We start from the raw sequence: 16,476 nt of genomic DNA on the forward strand, positions 1-16,476 counted from the left end.
TAGTGGAAGACAGGAGTGCCTGGCGTGCTCTGGTCCATCATTTATTCCTGAGTATTTGGGGAAGATCCTGTGTCACACAAGCAGGCTTCCACTTCTACAGCTGGACTTCTCCTTCCTCCCCTACCCTCACACCCCACATGGTTATCTGGCTGTTAAGGAGACCCCCTGAAGCAGATTTGGGGACACTGGGGAGTTGAGAAACTGGAGGTCCCATCACGCAAGCAGACTTCCCTTGTGCCTACTGGCAGACATTCTTGAATGTCATCCTTTCTTCTGAAATATTCATACGCTGCCTTTTTGAGAGAAACTCATTCAAGGTGGCTTGTGAGAGCCCAGATCAACAGAGCTGTTCTGCTGGCTGCACTAAGATTGTAGCCAAAATGAATACTGACCCATGATCCAAGGGTAACACACACAGCACATCAAACACAACAACCGCACACCCTTCATTCATTTCAAGCAGTTAGTTCCTGGTCAGTCAGTTCTGTTGTGTGCCAGAAGAAAATTGTGACCCGGAGACTGTTTGCTCATGCTGATTATATCTCACCAATATTCTCAATTCAACATTTGACTAAATGATTCCAGTAGGAAAATGTTTTGGAAAGTTTCCCAGGAAGTATCGGCATGACATCACATATTATTTTTTTTGCAGTGCCTTAGAAATCTACCTTTGTTGGCATTTTGAAACAAAAGCATGAAATTCTCATAAAAGAGACAGGATCTTATCTTGCTGTTTCAGCAGTCTATGTAGCATGGCTAGGAAGAAACGGAGATAATTTTATTAAAGAAGTCTTTCAAAATCTGTATTGAATGATGTGTCTTTACATTATTGCACTAGACTTACAAAAATACATAATATATTAATATTTTATAATGCGAGGAAATATCATGTCAATTTTCAAATCGTTCCTTTTCATGGTTAATCTTCAGCACGCATCTGCAAGCTCGAGGAGGCTTTCCGAAACTATATTCACAACTTTATTATTGTCCAAGGAAAACAGGCCATCTTGAAAAGATTATACTGTTAAGGGGAAAGAGTAAAAGAGAGCAATTGGGATCCAAAAGGCCGTGAAATGATGCTTGATAAAGAATACAGAAATGCAAAAATGGAATTTTGTTAACATTATAAATAATACCTGTAGTACCGCCACCAATATGCCTATGAATGAAACATGCTTATGTACAACATTGTAAACTTTACCGAAAGTCTTTCTTTTTTTTACATTCAATAAAGCATGAATTTAAGACAACTTTTCTCATTTTCCTTTTTTAAAATGACAACAAAGTTTTGGGCTGGAATTACTGAACACAGGTAAGCCGACAATTTACAGTACAGTTTTCTTTCACAGTGGTTAACATGGGGCATAACTCACCCACCTCCTGCACAAGCACCCACTGAAATGAATGGGAGGTGCACAAGAACTCTACCATGCTTGGGCAGGAGAACTTCCTGGTGGATTGTGCCCTTGGCTTATTTTAAAAAATATATCTGCACAAAATTTCACATTAAATGCAGGCTCCCATTCTGTCCAGGTCCTTCCCATCCATGAATCTTTATATTAGTGTGATGATACCATGATTTCAGAAGATTAGGTACCATATGGAGGAATTTTCTCAGCCCTAATGCAGAGAACATAAGTCACACTCAAGTGCCATTGTAATCAGTGGGTTGGATCCAGAGTCTGTGTGAGCAGAACACAGAACAATTCTGCTGAATGGGGAGGGGGGCATTTTTGCTAATTTCCCCCATGGCCCTTGAAAGGTCACTCCAGAGGGTTGCAGAGACCCTCTGAAACAGTGTGAGACGCTGTAGGGGAGAGGAAATTGGAGAAAATTACTTTCCCCTCTCGTTGTACAGCAGACCTTTTTTGGATCTTAATCTCTTCTGCAAATGGAAAGTGCAGAATGGACACTCTGAAACCAACCCACGGGGATTTGAGGGGGTCACGTTAAGTTCTCTGCTGTAGAAACAAAAATGCTTTTCATGAGATGCAGGTGTCTCCACCCTGTGCCCAAAATATACTCAAAAGAACTGTCAAAATTTGGATCGTTTAAGGTAAAGGCCATTGTTGAGAAATGAAAACAACACATGGCTAGGATGTCACCTTTCAGGCAACAGAAAGAAAACAGAAATGAGTCGAGTAGTGGGAACGCAAATTATGACCAAGGTCCTTATTTACAGATAGAAAACAAAAGTTAAATTGCCTTTGTAATCACAATAAAATACAGGATAAATAACAGAGCCATGTATTCATTTGCTTTTCTTGTTTGTTACTAGAAGAGGTCAACTGTCTGTTAACCAAAACTCTTCTCCACTTGTCCATACAATTTATTTATCTATTTTGCGGGAAAAGAACGATTGAGTGATCCAGAAGAGAACTTCTGGTTTTGGTCGCCTTTCTTAGTTAGGATCGTAGCATTATCTACTGGTTTTCCTTGACTGGGTTTTCACAAATCTGAAACAATTGCACGTTGGAGACACTCCTGTTGCTTAGAATAAATATGTGTGGTTTCACCAATGAATAGCCCTCTGAGGGTTGTAAGGTCTTCTCGATGCAAAACAGTGCAAGGGGCAGCAACACATTTATCACTTTCTTAGGTTATTTACACTTACTGAACCCCAAGGATTATTATTATTATTATTATTAATGATGGGAAAAAATATTTCAAATGTCAGCAGCCCCATAAGGTCCATCTGTTAGAAGGTATTACAGGGAAAGTGACTGGGCTGGGCTGGCTTCAAATTGTTCTGCCATGTTTCTGATATCAGAGTGCAGAGGCCGTGACAGAGTGACTACCTTCTCTGGCTGTCTGCATACCCTTGAAAGCCAGCGACGCAGGGATGTCACAGTTGTGGGACGATAGCGGAGTGCCTCCAGCATGCTGCCAGCCATGGCCAGCTACGTAACCAGAAGGAGCGGCACTATACGCCATGTACGGAGAGACTTGCGCTGCCGTGGGATAAGGCGCCATGGTTGGTGCAGAGACAAAACTTCCAACAGTGGGGAGACAACTTGGTGCCTGAAAGAGAGGAGAGGAAATAATAACAATTACTAAAAAAGAATAAACACGTGGATTTTTAAAAATGGGGGCAGCCCTGCCGTTAGGCAGAGTGAGGCAATGGCCTCAGGCGGCAGACTTGAGGTGTCATGAAAAGGCAGGTAATTGTTAAGCTATTAAATGGTTGTATTATATTTTTACTGCTTCGAACGGGGAGAGGCACTAGTGGGATTTTCTGCCTCAGGTCCCAGGTACTTTGAGTGAGAGGTTTGTGGGGAGACATTTCTACTGTTTTTCCTCATGAAGCAGAATACCCTGGACCAGCTCTTAGTTTTTTAAATTACCAACTAACGTAATAATTTGGCTTCAGAGGTGCCACTTCAACTTTCCAGGATGTGGTGAACAGCCAGACTTAAAAACCCAATGGCTTTTAGGTACATCTTTACAGTGTAAATACTATATTGTTTCTTTCACCTCATAACAACTACTGCAAGCTTCTTAATGCTGTAAAATAACTTCCAAAAATATAAGTGGTACACTTGTTGTGTTTTTGAGTGGGCTATGCTGTTTACTGTTGCTGGGCTTGTTTCTATTTCATTTGCTCGGAGGATGGTTTAACCCAATTGACATCTTTTAAGTTTTAACCATACCGACTGGGGAACCCTGTTGAACAAAAATCCTTCATTAACTAGAGAGCATATTTGATCTGTAGAAAATGCAACTTGAAAAAAGAGACATTGCACATAACTTTTGTAAACCAAGAAGTCTTTAATATATATGTTTTAAAAAAATAAAATTGGTGCCCCCATATATATCTAATTCAAAATATAACAATAATAAACTGTAAAATAAAATTATATTTTTCAAAAAGAAAAAAAAGAAAGTGTATTTGATTTTACAGTCTCTTCTGCTTTCTAGCTTGCTTTCAAAACACACACCAAAGCAAAAGGCATTCATATAATCACTTGGTGAAACACCCTAAGATGATGTTTACATACTTTCTTGAACAGGGACTACCAAATTTACATCCGATTGCTGTGCTCATTGAAGTTCTCTTGCACAAGCCACACTGGAATTAAAGTGAGCGACACAGGAGCACTGCCAAGCCCATTTCTATGGAATTCTTGCTGGAGAACGTTCTGGTGGAACCTCCCCCCCAAAACAACAACAACACTGATCATTAAATCCAGCCCTTGTATTTTAAGGCTTCATTCCTGGAGAAATAAAGTATTAAAAAACACAGACAAAAAAGAAATCTCTCTCTCTCTCTCTCTCTCTCTCTCTGTGTGTGTGTGTGTGTGTGGTGATCTTGTCTTGAGGACAGGAGGCATTCGGTGATTTAAAGAACAAACTTCTTTTATTTAAGTAAAGTGTCATTCACTGTGAATTCCTACAGAGACAGAGGGTAGCCTCTCCCTTCTTTATACAAACAGACACCTGGACCACCAGCTTGCACAAACACCCATGGAGAGCAGTTAACAACTTCAGGCCCAATCCTGCTGTCATTCTACTGAGGAGAGACAGCAGACATTTTAAAATTCCAAATTTATGGGAATTTAAAGAACGAAAACCACAGCTTGGGCAATCTACAGTTGCAGGTCATCAGGCACTGCTCTTACACCAAGTCATTGTGAAAACAGCAAAGAGTATTTGGTTGCCTTAAAAGTTAGCGATGCCATAATATTCTCTGCTGTTTTTGTTGCAATGGACTAATACAGCTAGCGACCCCTCTGGAAACCATTAGAATCCCCTGTAATTTAACTGAATAGAGAGAAGTGTGTAAATATTTTGTTTGGCATGTTTGTATTGTATCCTCTCTTCAAGGATTTCAGGGTGGCTTATGCGAGGTTATCTCATTCTCTCCTTAGAGGTGTCTCTGCAGATAAAATTACCATATTTTTTGCTCTATAAGACTCACTTTTTCCCTCCTAAAAAGTAAGGGGAAATGTGTCTGCGTCTTATGGAGCGAATGCAGGCTGCACAGCTATCCCAGAAGCCAGAACAGCAAGAGGGATTGCTGCTTTCACTGTACAATTTTTCAGAATTCAGAATTTTTTTCTTCTTGTTTTCCTCCTCCAAAAACTACGTGCATCTTGTGGTCTGGTGCGTCTTATAGAGCAAAAAATACGGTAATCCTCATTTACTCCTTGTCCGGACCCTTTTGGGCTCTGGTGCAATTCAGTGGGAGGGGTGAAGGGCTGCTGCGATTTCACAAATCGTCACAGTAGAACTGCAAGTGGTGGCAGTTCAATGGATATGAACCATATCATAAGCCCGGTCCCTGTCCTCAAGAGGGTGATGGACCCAAAACCATCTTAACTGGGACACTGATTTGAACTTTGATTCCCCCCCTCTGCAAGTCCTCCACACCTGATCTTATTGGTGTCTTCTAGAGATCCAGAAGGAGATACTATCTTAAAACAGGATACTTCCATCCCAAGTACATTTTTTTCCCCTTTCCACCTTTTAAACACCTGAATGCCAAAATCAGTTTGCCATGTGGCATATATGGATATACAGCATAACAGAGTGTTGGAATGAGGTTTGGGGGAGCAATTCAAATCCCCACTCAGCCAGGAAGCGCACTGGTGTCCTTGGGTCTGTCACTGTCTCTTGGCCTAACCTACCTCACAGGGTTGTTGTGAGGATAAAAATGGAGAAGGGGAAAGCCATGTATACCAACTTGAGTTCTTTGGAATTTTTTTTTATGATAGTTAAAATTTATTTACCACACATGTCCCATTACACTGTACCCTATTAAATAATAAAAGCTCCATCTACTGTTATGTTACTACCCCTGTGAACAATGACATATATATATATATATATATATATATATATATATATATATATATGACTCCCAAGCAAAACATCTCTAACTGAAGTTATTAATATGGAGAATAGAAAGCAAGAGAGACCATTTTAAAAACAAAGCCAAAATCTACATTCCAACCAACATAGGTCATTTGAATGACAAACACAGGGAACTGAAAATCTGATTCAAATGTCACTTTTCAAAAAGGCCGTGCAATCCTACATATGCTTGCCTCGAAGGAAGTTCTACTGAATTCAGTAGGCCTTACACTCAAGCAAATATGGCTAGAGTTCCAGGCATGTTGTTGGGACTAGCTTGAAATTTAGGCTGCCTGGGTTAACGGTGGAATTGACACCCATTTGTTAATCTGGCATTTCTGACAAGAACTACATTCACTTGAAGTTGAACTGGAGGGGATTAAATTCCAAGGCCCAGCAAATATTGGGCCAATAATTCAATGGAAGGAAATGAACACCAAAATACAAAATCAGGAGTTGGGAGAACCCTGCGGTGTTTATGGGCTTGTAAGGTACTTCGAAGTCTTTACTTAAGTGCTGGGTTTTGAGAAACATTTTTTTAGTTCTGTAAATATTACTCACATAATCGAAGCCATTGTTTATGAAAGGAAATTTAATTATTTAAGAAGTGCTTCTAGCTGAATGTAACCTATGTTCTTTTCCCTTTTCGCTCCCCCCCCCTTTTGCCTCCTCTTTAAGGGGCAAAATCCACAGGGGAGATGTTTTGGATTGTTTCGACGGCTCAGAATTAATGTTTTGCAAGAGTCAAAGAGAACTGGAACTTCAGAAGATCTAATGCTAACCCCCTTGCCTTTTTGATGCTTTATATATTTAGCAAAATGCATTTTTACAATTTTGCTGCAGCTGATGTAGAATATACAGTGCAAAAGGCCTGTGTCAGGAGTTACCCCTCAATTACATAGCTGTCAACTTTTCCCTTTTTTAAGGGAAATCCCCTTATTCCAAATAGGATTCCTCATAAGAAAAGGGAAAAGTTGACAGCTATGCAATTATACTAAATTAATCTGTGTCACACGGTATATGGAATCAAAGAGTTAAAACGGGTTCAGATGCACAGTTGTGCTTATCAGTGTTGTGCTAAAGAAGCTGAAGGGACTGCTAAACATCTGACATAATAAAAGCCTTTCTGGACCCCATGATCTGCAGTGTGCATCTGGCTCAGGATAGCATCTAATGTCCTTGTCCTCAGGTTGTGTGTGTTTAGTCTATTGCAGGGGTGGCCAATGTGTTGCCCTCCAGATGTTGCTTGACTACAGTTCCTATTATCCCTGACCTATAGCCATGCTGACTGGGGTTGATGGGGACTGTAATACAACATCTGGGAGACACCATTTTGGCTACCTTATATCTATTGTCTAAACACACCTTTGGCACCTGCATTGGTGGCACCATCTTGGGATGAAAGGGTGGATATTTTTGGATGGTTGGTGGAGATGGATGCTCAAAGGTCACATGAAAGAATGTGACAAGTTATAAGAGTAAATAGGTAAAGAAACTCATATAGGATCCAGGAATAGACAAGTAGCCAGTGTAAGGATTTAAGGAAGGGTGTCACATGGTCAGAGCAATGACAGAAGTGAATAATTTGGGTGGCAGAAGGTATAAGAACTGTATGCATATTGCCTTGGCTCCATTCACACAGATAAATCTACACACTGACAATCTGAATGTGTGTAGGGCCTGTTCAGACAGTACACTTAGCATGAGTAGGTTGGGGGTGCAAAGCTGGTCTATGGTTCATTATGAAACCAATCCATTTGGGTGGAGGAAAGGGGTCATATCTGTTTTTGCAGCAAAGTGCTGGTCGGGAAAAGCTTCTCAGACCAACCACCAGCCTGCACTGAGAAATCACTTCAGCTTGGAATAGCATATAGCTGGAAACAGGACAGATTCCAGCTGAGCTTAGTGTTGATTCGCACAACCTATCCAATGGGCATCAGCCTTGAGAAAAGCCCACCTCAATCTGTCTTTGAAGCATTTCAGCCAGTGCTGAGCCTCTCTTGGCCTGTCACTGTGTGGTGGAGATACACAAGAAGCTGCTTTACACCAAATCAGACTATTTGTCTATCTAAACCAACATTGTCTGTTCTGAAAGTAGCTCTGTCTAGAGTGTGTCAGGTCGGGAGAGTGTCCTTTTAAACCTTCAGCTCAGTCCTTCTAACTAGAAATGCCCTTCTTCATGCAAAAGATGTGCTCTGCCACTAAGCAATGGTTACCCCTGAATACTGAGAGAGACACCTGCCTTAACAAGGAAAGTCCAGCAATAAGTATAGTTCAGTCCTTTTAAAAAAATCAAAAACTGAATAGTAAACATATAAGAATGATAACTAAAAGTGATCCCGCTAGACATTGCCCTCAAGTACATAGAGGCCACCATAAAATTATCACAAGTGGTCACCATTAAACAGCAAGCTGCTAAAAACCATACACCAAGTGAGCAAGAGACAGAGATCACCATCCAAATGGTTGGGGTATACACAAAAATTCTTAGCTCAGCAACAGAAAGATGTTAGACTTGGGGCCAGACACACAGCCCTGGGGAAGAAGTAGAAGAAGAAAAAGAGGAGGAGGAGGAGGAGTTTGGATTTGATATCCCGCCTTATCACTGCCCTAAGGAGTCTCAAAGCGACTAACAATCTCCTTTCCCTTCCTCCCCCACAACAAACACTCTGTGAGGTGAGTGAGGCTGAGAGACTTCAGAGAAGTGTGACTGGCCCAAGGTCACCCAGCAGCTGCATGTGGAGGAGTGAAGACGCAAACCCGCGTCTACCACTCTTAATCACTACACCACACTGGCTCTCGGAAAGCATTCCAAAGAGGAGGAGCCACTGCAAAAAAAGAAGGCCCTTTCTCGTGTAACCACCCTTGGAACTCCTTTAACAGTGGTACCAAGAAAAGGCAACCCAAAGACAAACAGAAGAGCTGAGGAAGTTCGTATGAGGAAAGGCACTCCATAAGAATCATCTAAAGCTTTATAGGTTAAAAGCAGCACTCTGACTTTGGCCCTGAAAACGACCCAATTCCAGTGCTGATGGTATCAGCATGATCACACTTCCTGGTCCCAGTTACAAGTCTAACTACCAAACGTTGCACAGTTTTCAAAGGCAGCCCCACATTTAACACAATATAGTAGTCTAGGCACAAGATTACCAGAGCATAGTCAACTGAAGTCAAGCTATCTCCATCCAGACAGTGGGGCCAGCAGCCAAAGCTTGTAGAAAGTGTTCTGTGTCCCAGAAGCCACCCAGGCTTCCAATGACAGTGATGGATCCTGAAGCAGTCTCTAAAACTATGAACCTTCCTTGAGGATTATTATACCAGAAGTTGAGCTTAATTTCTTAAAATCAATCCATCATTAGCTCCGGCTTCTCTAGGCATGGCTTAGCCTCTGCACCATCACGCTCAGACTGCAAGATGCAGCAAATTTCAAAATGGATTGCATCAAGGCACAGTTATTCCTTAACCATGTGCTACAGAAAGAAATATGAAAACATGATTGTGTAAATAGAAAAGATTTCAGCGTTTGACAGCTGTTCTTTCATCACCCTTCTCTTTCAGGGCATTATCATTCCTCTGCAAACAGATTAATTCCCCCACTACTCATTTGAAAGCTGCAGCTCAGCAGAATATAAAGATGTGTGTCCAACAGACTAAACCTCACGTTTGCGAAATAGCTGTTAAAACTGTATGTTTGCATAACCAAGGGACATGGCAGCGCTGATGCATACTTGCTGCATCCACCCCCCCTCTCCCCCCCCCTTTGTTCTTTCTGAGGGAATGAAGCAATGACCTTAAATTCTATATAAACATATTTCTTGGAAATAACGCCCCATGTGTTCTCCAAAGATTGTACTACTGAGTGTGGACTGGGATGCCAGTCATATATGAGTAATATTAAAAGGGTAATATAAGGGGAAGAGGGTGTAAGCCAAGGGCAATACACAGGATGTGAACAGACTACATCACTCCTCTATAGGACAGTAAAGATGATTTATATAATCAAATCAATTTATGCAATCCCAAGAGAAGATTTGACCATTTGCCCAAATACAACTTAATCAGCAACTTAATTCCATCAGCGGTGGAATTCTTATTCACCAACGTGGAATTTAGTGTGCATTAACACTACAGTGGTACCTCGGTTTACGAACTTAATCCGTTCCTGAAGTCCGTTCTTAAACTGAAACTGTTCTTAAACTGAGGCATGATTTTCTTAATGAGGCCTCCTGCTGCTGGCGCCCTTCCACCATTCAGATTCTGTTCTTAGACCGAGGTGAAGTTCGCAAACCAGGACACTATTTCCGGTTTTGCGGAGTTCGTAAACCGAATCATTCTTAAACAGGACTGTTCTTAAACCAAGGTACCACTGTACTGTCTTTTTTTAGAATATAATATATTTTATACACACACACACCACATCTTTTTTAAAAAAATCAATCAGCCCTGCGCACAGTTCTCCGGAAGCAAGATTTCAAAAGTGAACTTCCAAATAAATAGCACCAGTATGCTAGAATGGCATCCATATTCTTTGCCCACTGTTAATTCTACAGTGGCACAAACATTTATGTGAGCAATGAGTCAACTAACTGAGCTCCTTTCCAGAGGAAATGTTATTTTATTTGCCTAAGAACCGGAAAAAAAGAATAAGGACAGTATCCAGAACAGCAGTGGGCAACCTGTGCTGTTCCAGATGCTGCTGGAATCAGTTCCAGGCAGTGGGGACAATGCCCACGGATAATGGAAGGTGTAATCCAGAAACATCTAGAGAGCCCCAAGTTTCCCATCCCTAATCTAGAAGCCCTGGCGTAGTATGAAAATGGCAACATTCAGAGGGACAGAGAAACTTGACCTTCATGTGCTAAAATTTCTAATAAAAAGCACATCCAAATGTTATACAAAGTTTCATAAGGACAGCCAGAAATGATTTGGGACAAAACTAGAACAAAAAAAAAAAAAATAGTTTTTAGGGTTTTCCGATTTATATTTTGTACACGTGTAGCAGGTACCCAATTCCACCAACAGAGATTTCCAGCAGTCCTAAATTTTGCCAAATGTTAAAAAAGGCAGCTACCACAAATAAGGAAAACTTGTAGGCAACATACTTGTTGTGACCATTCAACAGATGGCAAATTTTGCCCCAGAGGAAATCCTGGGCAGGATAAAAGCTGGTGAGGAAATACCTGATAGTTTGAGAGAGGCTTAAGTTCACACGGTTGACACACATTTTTATTTCGCCCCACTGCCAACTCTGGTTGAACAGGTTTTTCAGGCTTTTAAACAATTCAATATAATACAATACAAAAAAGCCCGTCAACATTTCTGCTTACTGTTAAGATCTGTGGCCACCAATCAGTCAACCAGCTTCTCCAGCATATTGGAAATTAAAACCTGTTTACCAGAGATGAAAGTAGGAGGAACAATTCCTTCTTCAAACCATCATCAATTCTCTGAAAGAAAATTATTGTTTGTCTCAAGATTCAGCAGCTTTTTTTGAGAATGGGAAGAATATAAGGAGCAGCAAAGAAAGGACCGCTATGTGCTTGCTATCATTTCAGTATCACAGATACAAAAAGCCTTTGCTCAGAAGGGGAATATTATTATTATTTTGTTTATGAAAGGATGACACAGAGAGCAAAGCCAACAAAGGTCCTTTTTAGAATTCCCGTTTTTCAGAGCATGTAAGTAGCATCTCCAAACTACAGTCTGCCTTAACATAAGCCCACATTGAAGGAAAATCTGGTTCCTAAACCATACCTGAAATCCTGGATTGGATTATGACTTTAGCAGCACATGGATCAAGAAAGCTCAGAAAAAGACACAAAAAACCCAAAGTGACTGATCAGCATAATAGAGATCCATAAAAACCAATTGGCATGATTTTTAACCCATTCTGGGATCCTTAAAAGTGATGAAAGACTGAATATAAATCTAAATAAATGATAAAATTGCTTTCAAGAACCATACAGAAGGATAACTACTGCAGCAACAAATAGTTCTAGCTGTCATTTATCAGCCAATCTGAAATTATCCAACCATTGCAAATTAAGCCAATAATAAATCAATATCTTTACTTTTAGTAAAACCTAGGTCCCAGTAAGTGTCTTTGAGATTGGTGATGATTAATTAGATATTGTTTCTCTGCCCCAAGATTTGCTACACCCGCCTATACTCAAACATAGGTGCTAGTCAGCATTCCATAAGGGTATATTAGCTAACAGTGTAGTCTCAAAACATCAAGATGTTGCACTGGCATTGCAGAGGCATCACAAACCGCTAAAGCAAATTATTTAGGTTTGGAGGTGGGGAACCCACAGAGAAGAGTAATGTTTTGTTGTCAGTACCATTGCTCCATTCATAATATATTGCATAATTATTAGGTTATCACGTTTCAAATAAATCTGCCGTTAGAAACAGAAACCATAAAATGCGATTGACTCTGCACCAGCAATTACTCACTTGCAAAAATATTGTGCAAACAGTAGGATACAACAAGAAGAAGTGAGAAGTGGTTTCTTAGAGAGTCAGTCAATGAAAATCAAACCACAGTCTCTATTGGAAACAGGTTGGGATGGGGAAAGTTACAGGAGAAAGGGCTTATAAATTTCGAACCCCACTGGGAAACTGGGGCTAAATATTTTCAGATATTGTCTGCTGAAAGAAGAACACAGATGGATTTCATAGTGGAGACAGCACCACAACGAGGAGCTGGCAGCACTGTGGGAAGGGAGCAAAAATAGCCTACCAGCTGGAAGAGAAAAGCAAGTCAGATCTTGGCAAGTATTTAAATATGCAGTCAATGGAAAGGCTGGCCCAAGCGAAGGAGGCCTGATGGCTTGTTCTTCCCTCCATCCCCCCCTGGTAAGAAACATGCACTCTCATGCCGATTTAGATTCTGATAGCGAGAGCCATAGCAGGCACCAGCGGGTGGTAAGACAGCACTGCATACCCATGGCAATACAAATCTAACTTATTAAACAGGGCAGCAAAATATGCAGGAATGTGGTTCCATTCATTTCTGATTTTAATACGAGCCTACCTAATTTGTACTTTCTGAAACAAGATGCAAACTGAAATGTAGGCATCCTTTGAAACACATCCCCGAATTCTGCGATGGTGTTCTCCAGAGATGGTCAGTCTCCTTTTCATTGCAATCGCCATGAACTCTTGGATACCTCAAGGACTGCTGCTCTCCATATGACCCTAGCCAGACCCTGAGATCATCCTCTGAGGTCCTGCTTCATGTGTCTCCTCCACGGGAGGTCCGGGGGGGGGGGCAACACAAGAACGGGCCTTTTCTGCAGTGGTTCCTCATTTGTGGAATCCTCTCGCCGGGGGGGTTGACTGGCGCCAGACAAAAATGTTCCTCTTTAACCAGAGTCCATTTCCCTAACACCCTAGCAAGGTATTCAGGTGATTCTTGTAAACCAGTGGCTCCACTGGGTAGGGTGAATGCACACAACCATTCACCAACTGGGTTCCACCATAGGCTGCATGCAACATCATACTAAGCAGATCATGTAAGCCCCCCCCCCAGACTGACCCAGTGAGCCTTCTCATCCCAGAGTAACTTGGCCTTCTCTATCACTTAGTCAACTGGAACAGAGTATTTTTGCATACATGGGGCACCAGTGGCATAGTGTGGGAGGCATGGGGACTGTGGCCTCAGGCACATTTTTTTGAGGGGGCACAACCAGGTGCCCCCACAACAGGCTCTCTCATTGGAGCCTGGCTCTGGTACACAAGGGACAGCTTCCTTACACGACAGCCCAACGCTGGGCACAGAAGCAGTCAGTCAGGAAGGAGGAGGTCTCACAAGGGTTCACTGCAGCTCACCTGGGAAGGAAGCTTGGGAACAAAACACATTTGGGAGGTTCATCATCATCATCATGGACCTCCAGATGTCCTCAGGTCCATCAATGATGCCTTGCCTGCCATCATCCACTCAAGAATTTTGACACTGAACAAAATAATTCCACTCATCCCAAGTAACTACACATGCACAAGCAATCATATGAATAAGTATGAATAGGACGGATAAAGAAAACAGATGGACTGAAAGGAAAGGGCTTCCAATATTTTCCTAAGTCTTGAGAGAATGGGCCTGAGAACAAACAAATTCCACAAAAGGGTGCCATAACTGAAGAGGTCCTGCCACTTGCACTCACCAGTCTTGCCTCTGAAGGCCAGGTACTCAGAGAAGGGTCTCTCCTGATGACCTGAGTGCATAGGGGGAGGAAAGGTTACATATAGGAGAAGGCAATTCCACTATGTCCATATTCAAGAAAATTTATTCCCTAGGAAGGGATTCCCAAGTTCAATGTGAAATGTGATGAGAGGATTTCATAAGCGTTTAGATTACCATATTCCTGGGATATCGAATCTGATGTCCTCCAGATATTGTTGGAGTACAACTTCCATCATCCCCAACTATTGGCCAGCCTGGCTGGGGCTGATGAGAGTTGCAGTCCAACAATATGGGGGGGGGGCACCATGTTGGCTAACCCTGGCATATTCCACCTGCAACAGTGGGTTCAATTTAACTTCAGTGAACTTGCAAAGCCAGATCAAGTTGCAGCCTGGCCAATTTTAAACCATCCACGAAAAGTTACCCATGTTTAAGGGGTGTGCATGTAGGTATAAAATTCTACTCTAAGGTTGTGTGATTCTAAACAGACTTAGGATGGTATTTAACCAAGTTTTATTCAGAGAAGACCCACTGAAATTATTTAACATGACTAAGTTAGGTCCATTTATTTCTACGGGAGGAATTTCATGTCCTGCTAAGGCGATTGCTCAGTGAGGGCAAGCATCTTGACTTGCAAGAGGGAGCAATCCTTTCTTTCCTTCCCCCATGCACTGTTCTGGGGTGGGGGGAGCATGTGGGTGGGTGGATGAGTGGAAGCCCCATTGCACAAGCAGAGGTCCTTGCACAGGGCTTCCACTGACAGGACCCATTAGTTGAATCCTGCCCAAAGGTCTATTCCAGGGTTTCCCAAACTTGGGTCTCCAGCTGTTTTTGGACTACAACTCCCATCCTCCCTAGCTAGCAGGACCAGTGGCCAGGGATGATGGAGACCGTAGTCCAAAAACAGCTGGAGACTCATTCTTGGGAAACCTGGTCTATTCTAAGGAAAATTTAGCTGAATACCACCCATATTTCTCAAGCCTTATGGGGAGTGAATTTCAACTGGACGCATTACATATCTCCCCCATTCCTCTCATTGTCAAAGTGCAGAGTGTAAGTTATTTGAGGCAGAGACTTTCCTCTCAGCTTTTAAAAAATAACCTTTGGTTACTCTGTAAAGTTCCTTTGTCATATAAACAAAACAGTAATTATAAAATATATGATTGGGATATGAGTAAGGAAGAGCTTGAATAAATTCTCTACCACATCCATTTCTGAAGCTACCACATGTAAGACTCAAGGCACAATGCAGCTGGGGGACAGAGATGTTCTCCACTACTGCACCACTTAAAGGTTCAGGAAGGTGATCCAGCTTACAGCCTAGAAACACGCAAGGCATGAAACTATGGTCAAGCATAACGCTTTCTTCTCCTTATAACTACTGCTTCTTCTTTCTGGGCAGATCAACCTGCACGTAAGCCAGCCAGTAAGCGGGGGGGGGGGGGGGGGGGGGAGAGAGAGAGAGAGAGAGAGAGAGGAGAAGAACAAGCATGCTTTTCTTGACCATCTATGCCAAAATTTCATTCTTACAGTGGCCAGCCTGATGTTCGTGGGCAGTTCCCCAACAGGACATTATTTGTTGTTGTTGTTTAGTCGTTTAGTCGTGTCCGACTCTTTGTGACCCCATGGACCAGAATCATAGAATTGGAAGGGACCCTATGGACCATCTAGTCTAATCCCCTCAATTCAGGAATATGCATCCATACATGGGATCAAACCCATGACCTTGGCATTATAAGCACCACACTCTAACCAACAGAGCTAACCAACAAGGCATAAGCACAAGAGAAAATCTCCTGGGGTTTGGGATCCACAGCAGGGCCTTCAGGAGCTGAACGGAGTCTGTTACTGCATAAACACACAGTACATTCTCAGTTTGATGATAGGCTTATCACCAGCTGTCAACTATTCCATCCCTATTTTCAGAAGCAACCTGCTTCTGAAGACCAGTCAATGAGAGCAATAAGTAAGGGAAGACTATGGTATGGATTTACCCAAAAACATCTATCTTCCTGGTTGGGAACAGAATGCAGGAGTATATGAGCCTTTTGATCCAGCCAGGCAGAGCTCTCCTTAGGTTCTTAAGCACAGCCTGTCCACAGAATATGAGAAATACAGAGGAACGACTTCCACACACTGAAAGTATCTGTAGACAGAACCATCTTATAAATATACTGAGAAGCATGAGTTTTCAAAGACATTCACTTGCGAATTAAAGAACAACAAAAAACCAAACACAGACTTTCATCATCAAGCTACTAGTCAGGGAAATGTTATATATAACTCAGACAAAAATCCTTTGTAATCATCCCACTAAAATGCAGTGACTAAATGCAGAGTGTGTGTGTGTCTGTGTGTGCGCACGCGCTTTCCACTGGTGACAACTTCACTGACCTATGGCAGTGGCGTAAATGTGAAGAGTATTCAAGTGGTGAATC

General features: G+C 42.0%; 1 protein-coding gene across 4 annotated transcripts in view; it reads right to left on the bottom strand.

The window, feature by feature from the left end:
* Nucleotides 1-776: 776 nt before the first annotated feature.
* PAX9 (paired box 9) overlaps nucleotides 777-16,476 on the bottom strand; it is a 34,868-nt gene continuing 19,168 nt past the window's right edge. Inside the window, exons 4-6 of one of the 4 annotated variants that reach the window (XM_079985767.1) lie at nucleotides 14,019-14,069; nucleotides 2,820-3,021; nucleotides 777-1,021 (exon numbers count right to left, since the gene is read on the bottom strand). In XM_079985767.1, coding sequence (XP_079841893.1) covers nucleotides 1,017-1,021; nucleotides 2,820-3,021; nucleotides 14,019-14,069 — 258 coding nt within the window. In that variant the 3' untranslated portion in view covers nucleotides 777-1,016. Of the gene's footprint in view, nucleotides 3,022-14,018; nucleotides 14,070-16,476 lie in introns of all 4 variants that reach the window. The other 3 variants (XM_079985766.1, XM_079985765.1, XM_079985768.1) reach the window with 3 other exon arrangements.

The sequence above is a fragment of the Podarcis cretensis genome (assembly GCF_951804945.1).
Source record: "Podarcis cretensis genome assembly, chromosome: 1".
Classification (NCBI taxonomy): domain Eukaryota; kingdom Metazoa; phylum Chordata; class Lepidosauria; order Squamata; family Lacertidae; genus Podarcis; species Podarcis cretensis.